Source organism: Prionailurus bengalensis, chromosome A1, assembly GCF_016509475.1.
Source record: "Prionailurus bengalensis isolate Pbe53 chromosome A1, Fcat_Pben_1.1_paternal_pri, whole genome shotgun sequence".
NCBI classification, from domain to species: domain Eukaryota; kingdom Metazoa; phylum Chordata; class Mammalia; order Carnivora; family Felidae; genus Prionailurus; species Prionailurus bengalensis.
The window spans coordinates 180,191,591-180,217,405 of NC_057343.1; the positions used below are offsets into that span (position 1 = coordinate 180,191,591).

Here is a 25,815-nt window from a genome sequence, read left to right on the forward strand (position 1 = left end):
GTGTGCTGTTTTGAAGGGACATATGCACCCCCATGTTTATAGCAGCACTATCAACAATAGCCAAAGTATGGAAAGAGCCCAAATGTCCATCGATGGATGAATGGATAAAGAAGATGTGGTATACACACACACACACACACACACACACACACACACACACACATATATATGTATACACACACACACACACACACACACACACACTGGAGTATTACTTGGCAATCCAAAAGAATGAAATCTTGCCATTTGCAACTATGTAGATGGAACTGGAGGGTATTATGCTAAATGAAATTAGTCAGTCAGAGAAAGACAAAAATCATATGACTTCACTCATATGAGGACTTTAAGAGACAAAACAGATAAACATAAGGGAAGGGAAACAAAAATAATATAAAAACAGGGAGGGGGACAAAACAGAAAAGACTCAAAAATATGGAGAACAAACTGAGGGTTACTGTGGGAGGGCGGATGGGCTAAATGGGTAAGGGGCACTAAGGAATCTACTCCTTAAATCATTGTTGCACTATGTGCTAACTAATTTGGATGTAAATTTAAAAAAATAAAAAATAAAATAAAAAAACCCACAGAATGGAGGAAGCATATTCTTACAGCATGTATGATTATGCCTAAATGTACATGAGGAGTCAGAATTATATTTGCAAATAGCACAAGAATGTGCTTGTGTACTTTATTGATTTTCCACAGTTAAAAATCCCTTAATAAATCTAGTTGCTACCAATGGACCAGCTATAAAAATAAAGCCTGCCTTAAATTAAAGGTGAAGCTATTAACATTTGTCCTACAGCCTATAAGACTCTAATGAGTTTCTTTCCGGCATTAGTGAACTTGAAGCTTAACTGAAATGGGGCTGCAAAACCCATTGGGGTTTCTGTTGTTCTGTTGTTTATTAAATGTTTTTCTTGGGACTGGCTTGATCTAAATTGTTTCATAGGTGCTTAGATAAAGATAGAGCAAGTGAGGATGTAAACATACCACTTCAACAGATATTGGGAATATTTTATAAAATACAAACGCTTCAGCAAAAAGTGTCCGTTCAAGAGATGTTTAGTTATGATGATAGAGCACTATGAAGCACTGGGGCTCTGCAGTGGGACTTCTCAACTGAGACTCTATTGACATTTTGGGCTGGAAAATTATTCATTGCAGGAAGCTCTTCTGTATATTGCAGGATGTTTAGAATATTCCTCACCTCTAGCTATTAGATGCCAGGAGCGACCTCTTCCTAGTTGTGACACAAAAGTTGTGGACAGACTTCCTAAAATGTCTCCTGGGGGTCAAAATTGCCCCTGGATGAGAGCCACTGCTCTAGACAAAGTCAGACTTGCTTCAGTTGTCCCTCTGCCATTTCCAGCTGTGTGACCTTGAACAAGAATTTGACTTCTCTAAGCCTTAACCTTATTTCCTCGTATGTAAAATAGGGATATTGCACTTCCATTTGTACTTGGTGGTTTGTGAGGATTAAATTAGATAATGCATGTAAAGCATTTACCATAACTTCTGGCAAATACTCTTTACTAACTGGTAGTTACCATTGTCATTAACTACTTTGACTTTCTAAAATGTTCCAAGCAAACAAGCCAGAGACTCTAGCTCCTTCTCTGCATGAGCCCAATTACCAGGTACTTGGTCCAAACAGAGAGTAAACGGAAAAGCAGAAATTGCCAAAAGAATCTTCCCAAGGGCTCCTTCTGGAAATGCTTTGCTATTGCCTCTGGATGAAAGCAGGCTCTTCTCCTAACATAGGGCTTATTGATATGACCCGGACAACTTGATTTATCTTCAGTAGCCCAAAGAATGAATGGAAACCAAATGAAAAGCCAAGTTGCCTGTCAATAAGCAAAAAACCCCATTTCATTAGGGAATAAAACTCCTCAGTGGCCATCAGATGTGAACCCCAGATGCATTTCTAGCCACATTTTTTGCTTCCTTTCGATTGTCATGTCTAAAATCCCACATTTACATTTGTACATTTTTCCATCTATAGGATCATGATAGATCCATAGCTCCAGGAGGGAAGTGACTCTGCTCTGCTCACTGCTGCATTCCCAGTGACACAGACAGTGCCTGGCTCAGAGAAGGAGTCAATAAATATTTACTGAATTATAGCACTTCCCTCTAAACAGCATTTGTGTTTTCAGCACCCTGATCATTGATTGCTCTTTTGCACATTTCCAGTAGAAGGTTGCTGGCTGGCAGTCTTTCTTCCTCAGAACCTACCTAAATCCCCTGTAGTCTTCACAGAGCTTAAATTTAGGATTGCCCCTAATTCTTTTTGACAGTAAAGCAGGGAGACAAGGAATGGTTTGCCCCTGGCAAAGTGATTTGGTTAAAAACAAACAAACAAAAATAAAACAAAGCAAAACAAAAACAATGGGCTTTGGTGACTGACTGATCCCAGTTCTGACACTTGCTAGGTGTGTGGCCTTCAACAAATTAAATGATTGCTTTAAAACGCGGTTTCCTCCTCTCTTGGAAATAGGGATAACAGTAATATCCCAAAGGTTGCGGTGATAATTAAGACAAATGATCATTTGGTAGCTAATATTTACTGAATACTGACCACAAGTATTCACGGTCTGTGTAATCCTTTGAATATCATATGAGAGTTAGCACTATTATCCTATTTTACATATGAGGAAACCGAGGCTCTCTTAGCAAGCTTCAAAGCCTGTATTTGGTCTCAGAATTTTCTGATAATCCAGGGCTCTTTGCACAATGCCTGCCTGGTGTGTATTAGACACTTCATGTTTATTGAATGAATTTAAAAAATGGTCATATTTGGAACCACTTAGTCTTAGTGTGAGAAAAATTTCTTCATATTCATTTGCAATTAGGACCCCATCTACTTCCAGTGGGCCAATACCTGTTGAAATATTAAACGTAGCATAAGAGAGAATGTTTTTGGGTAAAATGGAGCAGAGGTTTTTTTCAAGGCAACAGACATTTTAGATATAGTCAGGTTCAAGAGAGTTGACCTTAGGAAATCAATTTGACTCCACAAATGAATATGTAGACATACTCTTTTCAGTAAAAATTACCTTGCTGCTATAGTTACCCCAAAATATTCTCACTTGTTTTCAAGTCTCAAGAGGGCAGAGGAGCTGAACTGTAGCAGTGGTGAGCACAGCCCACGTGAATGATGTGAAAGTCCTGGGTGTAGTTTTGCAGGCCATTTTGCTGGTCACCCCCTGGGGGCTCTCTACCACAGCATATGACACGGTGCATTTGTCCAAGCCCTGCTCAGACCTCCCTATTTCAGTATGATTCTGGGCCTGATGAGTGAGTTGTGCTACCTTCGAAGGAGTGGTGGCATTTCATTACTCTGTGACCTGCCACAGACAGTCAGCTCCCAACATGCTTTGGCCTGGGAAGCCTGAAGCTATTTATACTCAGAACCCAGTTTTAAATTATTCTTGCAGAAAAGAGAACCCAGAGGTTGTAAAGGGGCAGCTTTCAGATGTTTTTAGTTTGGCCCCCAAATTATTTAAAAATTTTAAATCAGTTACCAACAATTAAAGGTTGGTATTTTTAACACCAAATCCAGGAGTCTTTCACAAAATCATTGGTTCTAATAATAATAGACCTGGATATCATTTGACAATGAGGGTTGCAGGTGAGCAGTAACTGTCCCCTTAATGGCATATCTCTCCCTGCCAATTTTTTCCCCAGCCTGCTTCACTCACCTAAGTTGCTCTGAAAGCAAGTGGGTTTGCAACGCTCACTAAACACACTGTAGAAAATAATAATAATAATAATAATAATAATAATAATAATGGTATCTCACTTTACTGAATACTCTCCAGTGCCTCATATCGTTCTGGCCACAGCCCAGTGAGAGGCTTATGACTAGTATCTCCATTCTGTAAATGAGTAGCAGAGGTTCACTCAGAAAGTTTCAATAGCTTGCTCATGGTCACACAGCTGGAAAGTGGAAGAGCATGGATTCAAACGTAGGCCTCCCTGGTTCCAGAAGCCAGTTCCTTCCCTATAACTGAACTGCTTTGTTTGGGGAGCAGTCACAAAGGTGCCCCTAGTCCTCTACGCAGACACTCCCATGTGGAGATGGATCTTTGTTAGGAGTGATTGGGGGTTAATTAACCCAAAATTATCTCCATAAAGTGTTGCTGAAGGGAATTCCAATGTGGCTAATATACTTAAGGCTTGATGAGCTGTGGCTACCCATGGTGTCTGTATCAGACTGCCACTGCCTGTTCAAATGATTGGGAGTCTTCGTAATTGACTGAGGAGCCCTCACGAAGGAAAGGCCTCCATATGAGTGAGAAAGGATGAGCTGAGGGGGCTCCTGAAGTTGCCAGTCCTTCCCTCCCCACCGCCCCTACAGGTTCTACTCCTACCCATTGAGATCCTTTCCCCCAATGCCTGTTACAGAGAAGCTGCCTAGAAATGAGACCTAGAAGTGTATTTGAATGCATTGGTAGAAATCCCACACACAGGTAGCTGATATAGAGGGAATAAGTAGCTCTCCAGAAAATAAACACATCTCAGCTACTTGGCAAGCTCAGTGTAAAAAGCAGGAGGGACAACTTCCATTAAGCCTCAGAAGGAAAGCCCTCCTCAGAGCCAAACAAAACCACTTCCTGGGGCCCAGATCACCAGGCCTCCTGCCAAAGACTCCATCAGCACATCACTTTAACCCAAGAAACATACAAAGGATCCACTGCCCCAGAAAATGTGTTACCTTCCTCTCCCCTCAAACCCATGGGAAGCTTTTTACTGCTCTCAGAGTGGAACCCAAAGTCCCTGACCTATTTGATATAGCACCCGTTGACCTTTTTCGAGACTTACCTCTGTTCTCATGCCTGCTCTGAGCACCTTCTATCCTCTGGTGCCTCCGAGAACCTGCTCCCTACTAGTCCCATACTCAGAGGTCTCTGTGTCTAGTGTTTCCCAAAGTGCTTTCTCTCCCCCATTGCCCCATTGGCTTCCACTCCCAAACCCTTCACCTAGTTAAGTCCTACTCATCTTACATGCTCACACTAAATGGCCCTTCCTTTGAAGAGATTCCCTTACTATATAGCCTTTCACACTCAAACTACCACAAAAATGTGTCAGGGATTCATTCCACTCCTGTGGACTCCTACAGCATATGACGTCCTCGTGGTGGGTGGTTATCACATTGCACTTAAATTAAACCTTTTCTCTTATGACTCTTTAGTACCTTGTGAACTCTAGAGGAACATCTCAGCTCATAGCTGTATCCCCAGTACCCATCCCAGTTCCTGCAGATCAAGGGTGTTTGGGAAGGATTTAAAGAAAAAATATATATGTGAACAGAAACAGCTCTTTATGGAAGGTTCTCCACTCTATAAAACACCCAGCACCACATTGGAAACCTTAGTTCCCAAATGGGCACCACAGAACCTCAGGAGCATGCAGCCTATAGAGCCGCTAAGACTTGGTATTTCCTTCTTTTCTTAGCTCAGATCAAGGCCTTCTCTGCTATGGGCCTTCCATTCTATCTCACTTAAACACAGAAGCTAGGAGCATGAGCTCTGATACAAATATCTGGTTCAAAGACCTGTTATACTATTTACTGCTGTGGGAGATTAGCAAAGTCATTCAACTTCTCTGTGCCTCAACTTCCTAAAATGGGACTCAACTGCATAGCTGTGAGGATTAAATGAAATCACATTTACAATGTTTCAAACAGGGCCTGCTCCATAGTAAGTGCTCAGTGATATTGATTAATATCATGCCTCTTCTCTTCTATGAGACTTCTTAGAAATTTATTAGCTCCTTTGTGGGGGAGCTAACACATGCCTGGACTAATCTATTATTTCTCTCCTGTACTTTCCTTGGTCTTTTTAGTATTTCTGGCATTTCTCTCCAGCGTAGAAAGCTGGAGAACCAAACAGTTCACTTGATTGGGCATCTGGGTGGTCTTTCTCTTCCAAAGGGTGGTGCTTTAGGTGGGATGGGGCACACGGTTTATGTTCCAAACATGAGAGTAGGAGAAGACATCACTACCTCCAGAGACATATGCTCCCACAAGTTGACCACCACATAGAAGAAGGATGTGTGTTCCTTACCAAAAGATATAAGCAAACTTGGTAGTCACATCACAGCCCATGGCTGAGAGGATCCAGAAAACCTCTTCAAGTCGCCCTGGAAAACCCCAGTTGAAGCCATAAGTTTAACAGACTCAAAATGTTGTTTTCCAACTCAGGTCAACTCCAATCAAATTAATTTCCTCACTCTATATCATTTCCCACTCACCACCATCAATAACTAATCTATTACCAAATTTAACTGAAATAAGTTTTTAAATTTATCTAATTCACACCATCTTCATTATTACTACCTAGTCCAACTGCTTCCATTTCTCACTCGGGTGACTTTAATAGTCACTCTGCTGTCACCCTGCTTACACTTTTGTCTCTGTCCAACCCATTTTTCTCAGGACAACCACACAAGTCACTTAAAAACACAAATGTGCTCATGTCCCCCCACCTCCACCCCGCATGTCTCCCTTTCTCTCCCTCTACCCCAAACACACACAACTTAAAACTCTTAACGTCATCTTCTCCTTTTCAGAATCAATCAAAAGACTTAACATGGCCTTCAGGACCAACATTATTGCTCCTGTCTGTTTCTTTAGGGCCATCTTTGGCCTGCTCCCTAGGCTCCAGCCCTAGTGGCCTTATTTAGTTGTTACAGAGGCCAAGCACCTCTTGCCTCAAGGCTGGTATGAATGGTACTCTTTTGCCTGAAACACTGTTTCCATGCCCATCTCTTGATAATCCCTAGGTAACTTCAATCATCCCTCCTGAACTTAAATGTCACTTCTTCAGAAAGTACTTCTCTTACGCCTGCTGGAAATCCAGTCTCCCTATTATTCTCTTATAGGACCTCATCTTTTTTTCTCAAAACACTTAGCATGGTTTATAATTACATATTCAAAATCAACTTATTTTATCATTCTAATTATTAAAGACATGTATAACTGCTAATCAAAGCTTCTAATTAGTAACAGTGGACCAAGAAGACAACATTTTTGAGATAAATACAGCCCAAACATAGAAACCTGACATTTAAGTTTACCTCATAAATGTATACTTTACCTAAGCCTTGAAATGTTAAAAGTAGCTCCAGAAGATGTATTTGGCCTGCAGAATCCTTCCTGCCCTGCCTCCTGCCAGCCAGTCCTCTCCTGATATTTGCTACTTATCCTTGCCCTGCCACAATGACCAAGTTCAGATGGAAGGAACATTCATTTTCCTGTCTAGATTAGGCACATCATCAAGTATGCTGCTTCCTCTTCTTCACGTACTTGAATTCCTATTCATCTTTAAAGGATGTCCCCTCCACTGGGAAGCATCTCTCCACTACAGCAACAGGTTAGGCACCCTGAAGGTGGCTTTTCACAGTACCTTGACCTTGTTTAGAGCTTGCCTCTTACCATACTGTCTGTAACGTGCCCATTTCATCCTTTAGACTTGAGAACTTAATGGTACTCCTGATGCCCAGCATGATGCTTGGCTCACAGGGCACATAGTGGGTGTTTGGTAGAAGTATACTGGAAGAGAGAAAGGAGAGAAGGAAGGGAGGGAAGGAGGAATAAAAGGAGACTGTGATTTCTAGGGCTAAAAAAAAATGGACATTTTGTGAGAATCCCATGAACATAGCTGAGAGAGATGACATAAATTGAAAATCAATACCAGTTAGTATATGATGAAGGAAGGGATGCCTGATAGCATTAATTGGTGCTGTAAGAGTCCAAATTTTTTTTTTCTAAGAAACCTGATACGGTCTCCCTCTCTCTCTGCCCCTCCCCCGTTCTGCCTCTCTCTGTCTCAAAAATAAATAAACGTTAAAAAAAAAAATAAAAAAAAGAAACCTGATACAAAAAAAGTATGGAATAAAAACTTAGAGTTAAAAAAAAGCACAATATGAACATTAGGGAGACCCATTTGTTAAGCAGTCTTCATGCGTCAACAGGGAGTGGAAAGGAACATCGTGAGCCTCAGCTCTGACAGCAATAACTTCCTCAAACAAAATGGGATATGCAGACAGGTCCATTCCAGGACACTAATATCAACCAAAAGCAATCTAAGCCAAGGGCCTTCCCATACTTGCTCCAATCTTGAGTCTCCAAGTGGCTCTTCACAGACCAGGACAAAAATTCATATGCTTCATTACAGATCTTTTGGTCCTGCTGTCCTCAGATCCACTTGGGGACAGAAAGGCTGAAATGCCAAAGCTCATTACTGACACACACAGAGACTACAATCATTGATTTTGGTACCGACTTGACATAATATTTCTAGGTAGGGGGTGGGCAGGATCTCCCTCCATGGTTCCATTACAGCTGCCTCTTCAGGGAGAAAGCTGGGAGTACTGGCCCTATTTACAGAGAGTGAAATAGGAGGCTCAAGGCAGGGTGCCAGGTACTCTCAGGATCCAAAGTCCTTGCTCTACCTAATGAGCCATACTCTGTGGGCATCCTTGAGGAAAGGGGAGGCCATCGTTCAGTTTGATTTAGTTAAGATCAACAGTCACTTTGTCATCATCATTCTGAATGATGACACTTACTGAGCTCTTACTATGCACCTGGCCCTATGTCTCATTATCTCTTTTAATCCACATATCAGCCATTTGAGATAGGTCCCATTTACTTGCCATTTTGCATTTTACATATTAGAAAGCCAAGGCTCAGAGAGTATACACCACTCATCTCAACCAGATTTAACCCCAGATCTGTCTCTATAGGCTGAGTTCTTAACCACTGGGTGGTACTACTGAAACCACCATTCTACCACCTTTTATTTCTTCCCATTAACCTCTGTGGTTGCTTAAATTTTCCATCTGGTCATCTGACTTGCTGCTTCATATAATTACAGGGATTGCCAAACATCTTGCCCACAACCTGTCTATGTAAATAAGGTTTATTGGAATACCACCATGCAAATTTACTTATGTATTATTATCTATGGGTGCTTTCATGCTACAGTGGCAGAGTTGAATAGTTGTAACAGAGACCACATGGCATTGAAAGCTGCAAATATTTACTATCATCTGGCCCTTGATAGAAATAGTTTGCCAACCCCTGATATGATGAAGCAACCACTATGCTAAAAGCTTAACTTTTATTTTCTCATTTAACTTATACTACAATTGTGTTTGTATGTATATGGCTGTGTGCGGAGAGGGTACTCAAATCAATCCTATTTTACAAATAAATAAACTGAGCTGCAAAGAGCTCAGAAACTAGTAAATGATAGAGCCATAATTCAAACCCAGACTTTCAGGCTCTAGAACCCATGCTCCTCACCATACACTACAGATTGTCTACTATGGGGCAAGCTCTCCATAGGAAGTACTCAAATGATGCTGAGCAAAATATGGCATTGCCCAAAGGAGCCCTGCTGAGAAAGGAGAGGACAGAAGCCCAGGTGATGAGTGCCCAGATGGAGGAGAGCTGGGGTGGAGCTGCTGGAGCCTGAGAGATGCACATTTGCTCATGCTGATTGCAAATGGGACACATAGAGGAGGTTGGCGGCCGGTAATGTAGTTATTTCTGACAAGGAGAATGTCTCCCCCAATCTACTAACAATTACTTGGACAAATGATTTCCTAATGGTCTTTATCTTAAATAATAATTTAAAAAGATGAGTTGGTAGCCAGGCTACCCCTTGACGTCTAAGTGAGTAGCTCTATAGGGAATGGTTTTTGTTAGTTGTTAATCCATGTTCAAGGGAGATAAGCTCATTCTCTCTCTCTCTTTTTTTTCTTTGAAAGTCTGTTCCTATCTTACATAAACTTGGAGAATATGAAAGTGGCTGGGATTCAGGAGTCATCTCTACTCCCTGACAGTGCAGTGAGCCTTCTCACATGGCCCTGAAGGTGGCCATCTAGACAACATTTGCATGGAGAGGGACCTCATGGGCCACTTCACTGCACTGTTGGATTACTTGAGTTTGGTGACTTTATGACTTTAGCTGAAACTCAGTTTGCATTCTTGAGGTATCCCACCAAGGAGTTCTGGTTCTATTTTCAGAAACATCACAGAACAGTGCTACTCCCCACTTGGCAAAGTCTTCAAAGGGAACATCATGTTTCCCCCAACCATTTATCTTTTTTGGATTAAAGAGCTCACATCCCTTCAACCATTTTTACTGTGATGCCATTCAAATCTCATCAGAATTCCCTTTTCTCTTGGAGTTTAGGCCTGAAATTTTAGATTTGCAAAAATTTCATATGCTCCTGCATAAGAGGAGGCTGCTTCTCTCCAGGCTAGGTGGCGGTGGAGCAGGGGGTGAGAAGACTTGGCTGAGTGCACATGGCTAAGAGTGAGGAGCTCCTGAACCTTCAAGAAAGGGGTACATGCACCCAACTCAGTGCCTTTCTCCATTTTCTACCCTGGAGGATGAGAAAGGGGCTGGGCTGAGTGTAGCCTGGGCTGCTGCCAAAAGGTGATGCCTGGCTCTCTTGTGATAAGTTTTTCTTAGAGCTGAAGTCTCTAGTGATGAAACTATGTACTTCCCAGCACTAAGTAATGATAATGACATGTCTCATTGGGTTTCTCTTTTTGCTATGGCTTACTAGGAAGCTCACACTAAAGTTACGCTTGAATTTTCTCCTCTTTCCTCGTTTTATTTTTGGCCTCTTATTTCCTTTCAATTACTATTGCTTTCAGTTTTACTGTATCTACTTTTTATGTAAACTATCTCATACATACACTTCTGTTTTATCAATCAATTCTCCCGCTCACTATGTGCAGCAGCTTTGTTGGTTCTCACACTTTGATAATAATGATGATGATGATGCCAATAGTAATGATATTAGTAATGATAAAAGAAGCCAACGTTTATTAAGTGCCTGTGGCCTGGCACTTTTCTGAATGCTTTAAAAGTGTGATTTCATTGAAACCTTATGGTCATCCTATGAAGTAATATTTATCAGCCACATATTATAGATGGGGAAACCGAAGCATAGAGAGGTTAAGTAAATTTACCCTACATTATAGATTCAGAAAATAGCAGAGCCAGTTTGAAACCTAGACAGTCCATCTTCAAAATGTATTTCCTTGTCCAGTGTGCAACACTAACTAAATTATCAGGCCACTTCAAGCCACTGCATATCAACTCTAGGCCCAGAAGGTTTTGGATCTCATCCTAGGGAGTACTGATGAGGGCAACAGTGGTTGCTGACTCCTTCACTGTCTCATGCTCTGGGTACTCCTTCCAATCCTGTGCCCCTGTCCAGCAAGCCAGACTCAAACACAGGACTGGGATACAGAGAGGCAGCCCCAGGCATGGGCCCAGCTGGGATCATGGAGGGTGGCCAGGCCCTGGCTTGAGAACCATATCATTTGTATAAAGGTCCATGTCCAGGCAAGACAAGGGCGAGGTGGGACAATCAGGGAATGATACACAGGCCAAAAAATAGGAATGAAGGAAGATAGAAAGCCAAGAGGTCCTCTGGCTGATCCTTACTATACCTATTATGTGCCAGATACTTAATTACATAAGCCAGTTATTCTCATTCTGAAAGAAGGAAACTGAGCTCACAGAGATTAGGTGACTTGTTCTAGGTCATTCAGCAGTATAGGTATAAGCATGGAAATAACTCTTTGTAGGAAAAAAGTCTCACCATATTAGTGTAAGTATTTCATTCTAGGAAATGGGAAGTCCCCCTACTCCTAGGGGCTGTGGTTAGAGTTGGGGATGTAGAGGGAAGGCAATACCCCCAGTGGCTAGAGTCTGAGGAATGCATGGGGGCACTGGGGGAGATCCAGCATGAGAGGAGGCTGCTTCTCTCCAGGTTAGGTGGCGGTGGGGCAGGGGGTGAGAAGACTTGGCTGAGTGCACCTGGATAAGAGTGAGGAGCCCCTAAACCTTCAAGAAAGGGGTGCATGCACCCAGCTCAGTGCTTTCTCCATTTTCTACCCTGGAGGATGAGAAAGGGGCTGGGCTAGGTATAGGCTGGGCTGCTGCCAAAAGGTGATGCCTGGCTCTCTGTCCATATATCCTTACCCTTGCAAGGAAGGGAGGGAAAGAAAAGGGAAAGAAAGGAAGAGAAGGAAAGAAGGAGGAGGAGAAAAGATATTTAAACATGAGCTTCTATGCTTTTGTGAGGTATATCATAGGAAATCTTTGTTCTTAGGCAAACACCGTGGGCCTGTCAAGTGAAAGGGAATGAAAGGTGTCCTCACTGGCCTGTGATTTGCATGGGAGGCAGACGGGGCTTCACAACTAGCACTGGCAGGGAGCATATAAGAGAGCCAGAAAAGGACACTGGCTTCAGCAACAGTCTGAGATCCCTGTAATAAAGGACCAGGAAGGAGTCAGAAGGAAATGGACCACAAAAAGCCACAGAAAACTTCTTGGTTCCTTGGGGGACAAACAAACAAACAAACAAACAAACAGCTTCACAAAGAACAACAACAAAATGAGAGGAGACATTTAAAGCATTTTCTCTGAAACTTCATTTTTATTAATTCTACCCTTAATATTACTGGAGATTTGCCACAACCTCCAGTGAGGACTTTCACCTCCTAGAATTTTGTGCTATCTCTATGTGACCTGAAGCCCAATGCATAATGGTAGTCATGATAAAAATAAGAACAGTGGTGTCCACTTGTTGGGATGAGCACTGGGTATTGCATGTAAGCCAATTCGACAATAAGTTATATTTTAAAAAAGAGAACAGTGGTGTCCATTGTTTATTGAGTGCCTACTATGTGCCACACATGATACTGGCTGGGCACACCATTTGGTCATCTCAGAAATGAAGGGTGGGCTCTTTAATAGCTCTGGAGTCCTCTGTTTCTGCAACTGCTGGCTGCCACTGAGCTCGCAGTTTATCTGTGATTAGATCAGACCATAAAGTAACCCCCCCTTCCCTTCTCCTTGTTAAAATTCTGCAGTGTGGGCAGGGATCCAGAAATGGAAAAGCCTTCATTGCAGTTGCCTGCCAATGTGTTGCAGTGCCACAGTGGATGGAGCACTGCAGAGTCCAGGGCTTGACAACTGTCCCTGGTAGGTGTGTGGTGTGTGTGTCTGTCAGGGGGTGGGGGTCCCTTGCAAGCTCAGGCTATAGGCTCTTCTGCTGGCTCCCACCCAAGGCACCTCTGGTGGGCACTCAATTTCTTCCAGGCCCCAGGGAAGCTCTCTGATCTAATAAAGATTTGAGGTCCTTGGGTTCTGCCAGACCACACTCATCTTGGGCAAATCCTTCTTCTGCCTCTCACAATTTCCTCATCTTCAAAATGGAAATGATAATGCCTGGTCTTGGCAGGAATTATTTTGAGGCCAAAATTGGCTGGTAAATCTGAAAACACTTTGAAAACATTAACATTGCTAGTAAAAAGTGGAGGGGTCACTGGAGCCATTCTTATTTTAGTGTAAGTACACGCATGTTAATCAACCAAATATGTTGGACTGGTTTACACAGAAACATAAATCTCTTTGGAATGGGAAGACTTTTCCAATTTATTCCTAACAGCTGTAGATAATCTATAGGATGAAGTTACCAAGTGTAACTTAGACTAAATAACAGCGAAACAGAGTTCCCAGGTGCCACAAAACCAAAGAAGGTGGTACTAATTGGGGAGGCGTTTCCTGCCTGCTTCTACTGCCACTGGATCCCACACCCATGCTAAAACAGGAAGTGTCGATATCTCAACATTGGAAAAGAACCTAGAAATGTCCCAAGCCAACTCTACCCTATGAATGAGTCTGTTTATACGAATGCAAATCACTGGTCTATTTGTTGGCTTTTCTGGACTTGAGCTGATGGAGAAGGGGGTGAGACATAACCACTGAACCTTGCACCCCTCACTCCCATCTGACACATAGAGTTATTTGTCTAATGATAAATCCAAAAGGGTCCAGATTCTTCCATATGTCTGAGGAGGCAGGTTTCCCAGTGTCTGGTCCCAAGAAGAGTAAATAAAATTATTTAAAGGTAAAAGACTACAACCTAAAAAGTGGCAAGAAAATGTTCCCAGTGATGCAGAGAAAAGAACTGCATTGAGAGATATCAGAAAAACCTTCTGGAAATGCTGACTAAAATACAGAGGTATATTGGGCCATTGCTCTTTCCTCTATAAGAAAAAGCTGGACAAAATGGCCATAATTTGCATCTGATGGTAGTAAAACTTTTACCCTAGAGAAGGCAGGCTGGAGGTGACCTTTCAGAAGTAGCAGCAGAAGGATCCAGTGCCTCTAGCCAGGAGGACATGTGGACCAAACAACTATCCTCATAAGGGCAGGTACCCTAAGGTTTGTAGGAGAGGCAATTCCAAGAGATACGGAGTTCCCACCCTTAACACTGAACAGCCAAATGAATGAGTCACTGACCCACGAGAACTTATTAAAGATGCAGGAGAGAAGAAGGCAAGAGAAAGGGATAATGAGGAAGAGAAGAAAAGGAGAAAGGGACAAGGATAAGGAAGGAGAAATGTGATGCAGAAGGGAGCAAGAAAGGTGGCAGGGCAAAGAGGATTGGGGGAGAAGATGGGGAGAGAAATCAGGAGAGAAGGGCAAGAGTAAACAAAAGAGGAGACACAGGGAAGGCAGGAGAAGGGAATAAAAGGAGAGAGGAGAAGGAGCAGAGGGGAAAGATTTCTGCTGGATTTGTAACATTTTCTTTTGAAACTAGGCTGTGTTTTTTTGTTTATGTTCATTACACTCTCCTCCATGCTGTTTTGCATGCCTGAAACATTTTCTAATTTTTTAAAAAAAGGAATAGCAGGGAGAAGAAAGAGACTAAGAATGAAGAGGACGTAGAGGGAGATGACAAGACTATCTTCCCAGCTTTCTTTGACAAATGTAATCAGAGGGTTGGGGTTTGGAACCAAATAATAGCATTGGTGGCTTCCTCATCCATGTGAAAGGTCTTTGGGAGCATGAAGCTGGTTTTGTCCACTAGGTCCAGTTCCAAGTAAGTCACCTGAACCTGAGCCAGATGGAAGTCATGATCCTTCCACCATCCTCACTGCTGCATTAGAGAACAGAGCTCCAGAATGGCATCCAGTTCCACTTCTGCCTTCAACTTAGTATGTCACCTGAATAGCTCAACACATGTTCCCTGAGCTCCTGCTCTGTGTCAAGAGTCATAGTGGGGGCTGGGATACAAACCCTTTCTTTTTGAAGAGTTTATGGGTAGAGGAGAACTTCTCAGAGCCTCAGTTTCCCCATCTGCAGAATGAAGGAGTTTGACTCAGTGGTTTTCAACTTGGGCTTGTTTGGAGCCCTAGGATTCCAGGGTGTGGCTCAGAGTGACTGGGGGTGCACTGCATCCCCCCTTTTCTAGAACTTTATTCTTTATTTTAAAACTTTCTAGCTTTATTCTGTCTCAGATATTGGGATTGGACTTAAGCTTGAATTCAGAAATATTATTTCACTTCCAAAGAAGATATGAAAGCCATTGAATGAGATACTCCCCAAGGTCTAAAGTTTTAAAGCTCTCTGTTCTGTTTCTAACATTGTATGAGTCCTTAAAGACTCTAATGATAAGAATTCATTTGGTCATTCACTCAATAAATGCTTATTGAGGTTCTCAATAAATTGGGACAATCAACAAATAAATAAACAATCTAATAAAACAGGGTAGTGGCCACAGAGGACGTGGAGGATGGAGAAGAGATTAGGGAGGGCCTCTTGGGACATTCTTGGAGCTGAGGCTACATCAGTGCGAGTTCAGCCTTGGAAAGATCTGGGAGAAGGGCAATCTAGACGAAATGAACAGCCAGTGCAAAGACCAGATGACAGAAATGAATCCAGCATGTCCAGGACTGGAGGATCCAGGTCATAGACAGCAAAGGTGAAAGTGGTATGACATAAGATGGAATGAGGAACATAGGCGAGGCAAGATGCTGTAGGTTCTTGCAGATTTTGTAAAGAGTTGGGACCTTACTTTAAATTCAGTAAGATATCTTTGGGGAGTTTCAAAGAGAGCTCTGATGTGATCTGATTAAACTTTATAAAGATCACTCTGGCTGCTGTGTGGTGGATGGATGGTAAAGGGGGCAAAATGGAGACCTTTCTTTGTTGGTATGGATGATAGATGGTGGAGACACGAGAATAAGTAGTAGAAATTGTGAGAAAAGGTCAAACGTGGCACATTGAAAAATGAGAAAAAGATTTCGTGATCACTACATATCCAATACCTTTCTAGACTCCAAATATATGAGTTCTGATCTTAACCTCACCTTTTGCTGTCTAATTTTGCCCAAGTACACCTATGCTTAGTAATTCCAGAAGGCAAAAATAAAGCCAATTCCCTTTAACTTCTTGACCATTTGTGGGAAAGTATAGATTCAAATAGGCCCCAAAATGTACCAACTCTCTGTTCCTTATTGAGAAGGCTGCTGGGGCAGTTCTCAATTGGAAAGACAAAGACTTGGGCCACAAACATTAATTCTTTAATTTCAGATAGGTATGCAGTAATGCACACCAACAGATCTGACCAAGCAGTTAACTGAATGTAAATGGAAGGGAATCTAAACTTTGATGTGAAGAACCACAAGATCTAGTGGTAAGTGATCAATAATTATTTTTGAAGTGTCTCCCAAAAAACTCAGCACTATGCCTCATACTTTGAAGAATATAAAAGGAATATGAGACATATTCCTTCCTTTTACATATGTATCCTTCATCTGGCAGAAAATGACCAATGCATAAAATAGACATCTGGCAGTCCAAATGGAGTGGGGGGTAGTAGGGTGGGGACTGGTGCTCTCTACCGGATCCAAGCTGGCATCAAGGGAGCTTGGGTTCCAGCTCCACCTCTGTGTCTTAGGACAAGTAATTATTCTGGAAGTGATTCCTCTTCTTTAAAACAGAGGTGATGTTTCCCAACCTTCCTAGTAGGGATTACATGGAATTTGAAAATGCTTTGTAAGTGGTAAAGTATGGTATAAATAGTAAGGGTTATTATTACTGACTCTAAGTACAGAAGGAGAAGGGAGATGGCAATGTATCAGCAAATAGAGCCTTTTCTGAAAAACAAAAATCTAATCAAGCCTCCCTTGCTCAAAACCCATCAGTGACTCCCCATTACCTAAAGCAGGAGGTGGCAAACCTCAGGCCAAATCTGCTCCATTGCCTATTTTATAAATTAAGTTTTACTGGAATACAGTCACAGCCATGTCTGTGACTGCTTTCCTGCCATAACAGCAGAGTTAAACAGGTGCAACAGAGATCGTATGGCTAGGAAAGCTGAAAGGATTTACTATCTGACCCTTTAGAGCCAGAGAGAGAGAGAGAGAGAGAGAGAGAGAGAGAGAGAGAGAGAGAGAAACTGCTGACTCCTGGCCTAGAGGATAAAGTCCAACCCTATTTAAAATGTAAAGTCTCCTGGTACTTGAAGCAAGATTTGAATATATAAAATGAACCAAATACCTTCCTCCAAGTCATCCCCAACTCTGTACAACATTTTGTACCACTTCCAAGAGATTCATTCCATATGAGGAGGCATTATCAGCTACCTCCTTAGTGCTACAATGTGGATCAAGAATTACTCTTTTCTGTAAACTCCACAATGTTTATCACAGTGCCCAAGTTATAATGTGTTCTCAATAAAGCTTAACCAAATTCAATCTGAGTCGTAAATACAGCAAATATAGTACACTGAAGGACAAACATTTCATTTGCCCCAGAGACCTACTGTTGATACATCATTGATAATATATCATTAAAAGCAAAAGCAATTGGGAAGTGAATTAATTAATTTTCTCTTAATTAATTAGTTGCACAAGTATTTATTCCATGACAACTATTCCATGCCATAGAAGCTAAGGCAAATTAGGTAATATGGATTATATTCATTGCTTTGACAAGAAGTAAACACTAGTTCTGTGTCAAGCTGGAGGTAAGGGCCAGGGGTTGAAAGTGACTATGACCACCTTCTGTTTTCAAGGAGCCTGTAGTCTAATTGAGGAGGCTGAAGGTCAGCAGATAATCATGGCACAGGGAGACAAGTGTAATGCCAAAGTGGTAGAGAAAGCATGGAGATGCAGGGAAATGGACAAGATTCCTGGGAATGCTGTATTGTACATTTCCTCCTCTATATTTACCTACAGTTTATTCCCCCAAGGAAAAGTAAGTGAGCCAAGGCCCACTCACCAGTATCCCATGGTCTCCAGTTGAAAGCTATCCGATGAGCTCACATTGACTGTGTTATTTAATATAGATAATCTTATTTAATCCTCACAACAACTCTGATTTTATGAAGGCCAAGTCACTTGTTCCAGGTCAACAGTCAGGAAATGGAAGATTATACTCCCAGTCAATCATCATCTAAAGCCTAGGCACTTAACCCTTTACTGTATAGCCTAATTACATGTCAGAGAAGAGGACTAGGAGTCTATTTTAGAGAAAGGTTTCTAACCTACAGATATTGTACTAAATGTTTCTATTCCTACTAAATCGACACTTATTTCATGAGGACTATCAAAAGTGGACCAAAGGCATGGCTGGAACATAAACAGTCAGTGTGTGTTCAATAAGTCAATAATCAAGGGAGGAAGGAATAAAGTGTTGCAGAGATCAGCAATAACTCCCAGTCACTGGGTGTGCAACAGACTACTGCAATATCTCTGGGGAACCATTCTGAACTCTGGACAAGATATTAATTAAGCCCTAAATACCAAGGCTAGGGAACTCCCTATCAATTAGTGGCCAGCTAGGAGCCTGTGAAGACCTGAGGCCTACAGAGGGTGATTCCTTTTAACCAGGTGTACTCACCAGAACATCTGTGCAAAGGTCATGATGGGAATTGGGAGCAGAAGAATTGAATATAAACAAGCAATTTTTTTTAAGTGGAAATTTTTATATTTACTAAGCTTCCTAGGTTATGTCTAGGACACAACAGTTTCCACATTAACTTAATTATTTAAATTGTCATTTTCAACGTTTCATTCCAAATGTAGTATAAAACCGATAAATATATGGAAAAATGCCCAATCTTAAATTCCATAATGTGAATAATGATATATAATTCTTTCCCATTTTATTGGCAGGGATTGGCAAACTATGCCCTTAAAAAAAATCATCAGACTGACCAAACACAGCGACAAAGAGACTCTGGTAAAAGTGCTTTTCATGCAGTAAGGGTGGAATTGCATAGTAGAACTTTCTGGAAGGAAAAGGGGTAATATCAATAAAATGTAAAATCTATGAGTACTTAGACTCACTGATGCTTGTTCTAAGGAAATCATGTTCCAAGATTCACATACTTAAAAAATTTTATTTACAGCATTAATAAAACCAACTATTTAGAAACAACCTAAATATTCACACACACAAAAATACTATTTAAATAGATCATAGTATAACCAGACAATAGGACAACAGAGTCCTATTAGCCTACCTAAAAGAATGGTGTGAATCTATATGCTTTAATGTGGAACTTCCTCCATGCTGTTTGGTTAAAAAAAAAAAAAAGGCTTCCTGTAAACCTGCAAGTGTATGCAGTATGCATGCAATGAATGTGCAGATGGTACCAGCAAGTTGCATAGAATGAACTTTACCAAATCAGCGATGCCTAGTGGCTCTTTCTGGATGGTGAGATTTTAGGTGATTTTTTGTCCTTCCTTTTTTTTTTTTTTATTATATACATTATTTGAAGTTTTACAATGAACATGTAATACCTTTAAAAATGGAAAACCAAGTGTTTTTAAATATCAAAAGAAAGGGTACATAAATTTCCTGTAGAAAAAGCAGGGCTAGGGACACCTGGGTGGCTCAGTTGGTTAAGCCTCTGACTCTTATTTTCTGCTCAGGTCATGATTTCACATTTTGTGGGTTCGAGCTCTGTGGATGTGGGCTCTGCACTGATAGCTGTGGAGCCTGCTTGGGATTATCTCTCTCCTTCTCTCTCTGCCTCTCCCCTCTCCCCCAATTGCTCTCTATCTCTCTCTCAAATAAATAAACACTTAAAAAAGAAAAGAAAAGAAAAAGCAGGGCTAAACTAGAATAATGGCTGACTTTTAGAAGGAAAATATAGAGGAAAATGAAACCTGTCTGACAGCCTTACACAAGAAGCTTAGTCCTTCCCCAGTCCTGGAGAAGGCAGGAAGGACCAGTGGTTAGGAGCCTGTGTTCCAGGATCAGTCCTTGGGTTCAAATGTCAGTTCCATCATTTACCAGGTGAGCGACATAGCAAATCACTTAACCTCATGTGCATCAGTGTCCTCATTTATAAAATTAGGGACAGATAGCATTTGCCTCTAAGATTGTTGTGAGGATTAAGGACTACAGTAAATGAAAAACACTTATACAATGCCTGTCACATAGTCAATGTTCACTAAACATTAGCTCTTATGAAAACCAGCTTCAGCCAATTGTAGCCTAAGTGAGTTAAGTTACCCAGAATGAAGAGCTAATGAATAGTTAAGGAGAGGAAGAAGTCAGTGGACAATTAGGCAAAGAAATCCACAAAAGTAGACATACAAATATCTAGACTCCGCAGCACAAACATTAAGGGTATGGGCTGTGCAGTTTCAGGCAGGTGACTTAACCTCACAAGTCTTAATTGCTCATTCTGCAGAATGGGGATCACATACAGAAGGCCATTTTAAGGATTAAATGTCAAGTGCTAACATAGTGCTTGGCTATAATAAGTTTTTAATACATATTTGCTATGATTAATAATTATTATTGGGACATATGGGTGGCTCAGTCGGTTAAACGTCAAGCTTCAGCTCAGGTCATGATCTCGAAGTTCATGAGTTTAAGCCCCACAGTGGGCTCTGTGTTGACAGGTCAGAGCCTGGATCCTGCTTTGAATTCTGTGTCTCCCTTTCTCTCCACCCATTCCCTGCTCTGTCTCTGTCTCTCAAAAATAAACAAACATTAAAAAAAGATGTAATAATTATGGTCAACTAGGATATTAAATGGTGAGCTCCCTGTCATTATAGGTAACCAGGTAGGCTTACTTGCTGCATGCAAGGATGACACAGACAGGACTTAGTCATGGAATAAAGGGATGGGCTACTGAATTTTTCCAGACCTAAAAATTCTGCAGTCATTGAAACATGAAACTGATTACAAAAGTGGAGTTGTTTGGGACTGTCATACTGAGTGAGGTGGGAACCCATCACCAGCAGGGCTATCTTCCCAGAGAGTAGCGTGGTGTTGCAGCTCCCAGAAGCCAGCCCTGCTTTTCAGATAGGCAAGGTAAGTGTGAGGTAATTCCCCCAAACACTGTCCATTCTCTGTCCCAAGAGTGGTTCTACCTGCTCTGAAAAAGCTGTGGATAGTGGTTCTGGCACTCACAACAAGGAAACCTGGCTGCAGATGAAGAGGACAGTATTCATAGCAACAGCTAACCCATACTGACTGCTTACTGTAGGCCTAGCTTTGTCCTGAGAGATTTGCATAAATGTCTCATTGACTTCTCTCATCAAACTCCTGCATCTGTGTCTATGCTGTGAGCATCACCTGCATTGTAACAGATGAAAAAAAAAAAATGAGGCTCAGACAGGATAAGTATTACCCCAAACCCTTTAGCCAGGAAGGGACAGGGGTTTTAACTCAGGTCTAAAGTATATTCAGAATGTGAGGTGTCATTGTAGGGCCTCAGGCCAACTCATTAGCATTACAGATGGATCCTATTCCCTTTCAGATCTGCCACTCAATGGCTCCAGCCCCACAGGCTTAGTTGGTCTTTCTCAAGGTAGTTGGGAGCCTGGAAAGCCAAAGTTGCCATGGGCATTATCTAATAATTCCTGACTGGACACCACAGACAGAATACTCAATCAAAGATACCCAAATACTTAGCACTTTTATTTTCCTTTAAAATCCTTTAGTCAACCCAGGCAACATTCAAATTTGTCTCATCCCAGTGCTGTGGGATCCACTGGACTTAGAGAAAACAGATTTTCTTTGCCATGGCCAGGCCAGGGGACAGCTCCCTGCACCTCTCCAGACCTGCACAGGCCTTCAAACTCTGTTCTCAAATCACAGATATAACCTGCCTTACAGACCAGGAAGACCCCAAGGGGGAAACTTCAAAACCTCATGGGTAAGAGCACAGGCCTTGGAATCGTGAGCTCCCGGGCTCACATCTCAGCTCCTTCACTGAGCACTTACCCTCTCTGAACCTCAGTTTCCTCCTCAGTCCAACAGGGGTTCCAACACTTATAGATTTGTTTTAAGGATTAAGTGAGATGATGCAATATTGGAGAGGCAATGGAGTGTAGAGGTGATGAGCACAGACTAAGTTCAGACGCTGCTTTCATTAGCTGTGTGTCCTTGGGCAAGTTACTTAAACTTTCTGAGCCTCAGCTTCAGCTGTAAAATGGGGAAAATGAGAGTATCCACCTCTCTAGGGTAGGGAATTGAAAAGTTATATCTTGTAAAGTGCTTAAAACAGCACCTGGTAGGGACGCCTGGGTGGCTCAGTCGGTTAAGCGTCCGACTTCGGCTCAGGTCATGATCTCACAGTTCATGGGTTCAAGCCCTGTGTCAGGCTCTGTGCTGACAGCTCAGAGCTTGGAGTCTGCTTCAAATTCTGTGCCTCCCTCTCTCTGTCCCCTGCTTGCACTCCATCTCTCAAAAATAAATAAACATTAAAAAAAAAACCACACAGCATCTGGCATATTAGTAAGCACTTAGTAAATGCTAGCTATTATGATTAATACATGCAAAGACCTCAGTATGGTAAAAGTAAGTGTTCAATAAATGGTAAATGTTTTTACTACAAAGTACACCTTCCATGGATAATTTTATGCACATTTATCTTCTGGAAAGCAATTGAAAAATGAAGACATTAGGGGAAAATCTTGTCCTTAAGTAAATGTTATAGTCAAAGCAGAGAAAACTCAGCACCCTGTTGCACTGGCAGGATGCCCTAGGACCTCCGTACTATGCCCAGGCCTCCTTTGCTTCCAGGGGATCCTTTACTTAGCCATTCACTCTTTCAACAAATGCTCATTATACACCCAAAGTGAGCCTAGAAGCAGGCTGGAAATATCCAAGCAGTTAAAAAAAAAAAAAAAAAAGGCTCCATCCCCAGCCATCCTGGAGTCTACAGGTTAGTGAGGAAGACATACCTAAATGCATGCAGACACAAATGGTTCTTTCAGGACAGCTGCAGTTTGTGTTGTGAAGGATGTGCTGAGAAGGTATAATGGGTCTTGCTGTGGTCTAGCACTGAAGGTGCATATGAGGGAGGAGTCCTTGGAAAGGCTCCCAGAGGAAGTGGCACGTAAGCTGGGACTGCAAAGATGAATAGGAGCTGGCTGACGGGTGCCTGGGAGTGAGTGGGAAGAGGAAATGGTCCAGGCAGACAGGCATTTTGTTCCCAGGCTTTGTGGCCACAAGGTGGTTGCCGCACCATGGGACTGGAAAGAGGGGCAGTGCGGCTGACTTACTCCTAGAGCACCCACTCAAAAGCACTAGGCGAGGATGCTGGGATTGGGCGAGAAACCCAGGTCTGAACTTCATTCTCAGTTACAACTATTCTCTCTTCCCTTTCAGACGCTCCTTGCTGGCTGGCAGGACTGCCAGGCCTCAGACCCCTGCCCCCAGGCCCAGTGAGCTCAGTTCTCACTCAAATTCCCAGAGGCTGCAGACGTGGCTCACTTTGCCTACATGTGAACTTCAGCCAAGACACTCCGACAGGGTCTCTGCCCTCTGAATGCCCTCGGATGCCTCAATCCTGTCATGGTCACACAGCACTGAGTTTTGTGACAAAAAGGGAAACAGCATGAAAGAAAACAATGGCCCCAAAGGAGGAACTTGTGATTGACACAAATGGGGATGTTCCCTTAGGGGCACCATGTATCATCAAAGAAGCCAGCCCCCAGGTCACTGATTTCCCTGTCTGCTTACATGCTATGGAAAGAAGATGTGTTTAAGTTTCCTATAGTTTTACAGTGGAAACTGATGCTCCGGGAAAGGAAGCCGTATGTTCCAGACGTAGCAGGTTTCTTTTGGAATTCACACACTGGGAGTCTGGCGCTATCCCCTAAATGGTACTTTTGTTGTCTTTTTGTTCAAGACAGCAAGCTTCTTCCAGGATCAGAACCGCCTGCCAGCCTCTCTTGATAAACAGCCCACCAGCTCTCTTGGTAGATCAGATGTTTAATGATTAGCCTAACTCATTGTTTATCTAAGTGGCAATTACCACCGCAATGAAATAGTATTTTAACTGCAGGGGGAGCATTACGGCTAGTTCTCAAGTAGAATCTACTGTCTGGGAATGGCCAACAGAGCTTCCCATACACAAAGGAGAGGACCACTTCATCCTGGCTGGCAGATCTCCATGCCTGAGATGCTATCATTAGATGCTGCTCCAAAGACCTAAGGAAATGTGCCCCAGAGAAGTGTACGGTCCCAATCCTCTCAACTGAGGCTCAATGGCCCAGCAAAATATGAAAGTGCGGCCTGTGCTTCTAAAGCGTAACAGCCTAGAGTCAGTGGAGTTTGTGAAGCAACCCCACCACCGCAGGAGCAAATCTCAACAGGTTCGATTCAAGGAAGATGGGACCAGTAAGACTCCACCTGGCCTAGCTGAAGCTGATGTCCAGACTTCTGAGGACCCAGGTGCAATGGGCAAGACTCAAGCCTCCAGGCACCATCACCTTCCCACCTACTCACTCTCCTTCCCCAGGTCCCAGAAGGCAGGGGGCTTTCGGAACATTGCGATCCAAACCTCCCCCAGTCTCAGGAAGCATTTCCCAGTTTTCAAAAGGAAGAGACTCACAGCCAGCAAGTCCCTGGTAGAAATGCCAACAGCATCCCAAAGTGCCATCCAAGTCAACGGCAACCTCTCTGAACAGGACATTGTGTCCTCTGACCTTGCCTACTTAAGATTGGCTCAGCATCTTGAGGATGGGCCTCGAAGGGTCAAAGTGTCTCATCCATTTCCTCCTAGAATGTCCAAGGTGCAAAGCAATGGGCCTATTAGCATATGCTTGGAAGCAGGGGCTTGGAGGGCCTCAGAGAAAGCAACTGCTGCCATTCAGGTCCCCGATGATATTTACCACAGTCCTACCTGGGCAGCTAGAAAGTCCACTTTCAGCCCAGACAGGTCAGGTGATATAAGCAACTCCATACATCCTTTGGTTGACATATGTCCAGGTGATGGGAGAACAGTGCCACTATCAGATTCAGAAAGATCCCCTTCCTGCTTAAATGCCACCAGCGATGCCAGCCACATGCCAGGCACAGGGAAACTTAAACCCGAATTGCTTTTGCCCAAAGACAACTCTGATGACAAAGACCTTGGACCATTGTCATCTCGGTCAAAGGAAACATGTGTTCCCTCACCTCCACGGACTCACGGCTCCCCCTCACCAGACTCCCACAGCCAGCCAGCCCATCCGGGAGGGGCTTCAGACTATTCTTCATCGAGCAACAATCACCAGGATCTGCTGTCACTCAAAACTAACAGTGTGTCAAAATCTGTCCCCATGTGTCAGGAGCAGATGGCAAAGAACCCCACTCAGTCAGACACCCAGGACTTTCAAAATTGTTCAGGAAACAGTCACCTCCCAGCTCCTCTTCCAAGGAGGGAGACCACACTGCAGAGCAGCAGAGAGACTGGTGGGATTAATCCAATTCACCTGGCACGGGGAGAGCTCTGTGATCTCCAAGGCAGGCTGCAGTCCGTGGAGGAATCTCTGCATTCGAACCAAGAGAAAATTAAAGTCCTTTTGAATGTAATCCAAGACTTGGAGAAAGCTCGAGCTCTCACAGAAGGGTAAGGTGAATTTTTTTTTTATATTGAAAACTACTGGGCTAAGTCATTTGCCAAGACAAGGGCAGAGAGAGAGCATTGGTTTCTGTTAATAAAATGTCTCCAAAGTCTTTGAGGTTC

General features: G+C 42.7%; 2 protein-coding genes across 2 annotated transcripts in view; one reads left to right on the forward strand and one right to left on the reverse strand.

The window, feature by feature from the left end:
* Positions 1-25,815, reverse strand: part of DOCK2 (dedicator of cytokinesis 2) — a 414,832-nt gene that overhangs the window by 173,169 nt on the left and 215,848 nt on the right. The window lies entirely within an intron of this gene.
* Positions 1-25,815, forward strand: part of INSYN2B (inhibitory synaptic factor family member 2B) — a 119,648-nt gene that overhangs the window by 76,959 nt on the left and 16,874 nt on the right. The window contains exon 2 of the mRNA XM_043596194.1: positions 23,472-25,698. Within this exon, the coding sequence (XP_043452129.1) occupies positions 24,353-25,698 (1,346 nt within the window). The 5' untranslated portion in view covers positions 23,472-24,352. The remainder of the gene's footprint in view (positions 1-23,471; positions 25,699-25,815) is intronic.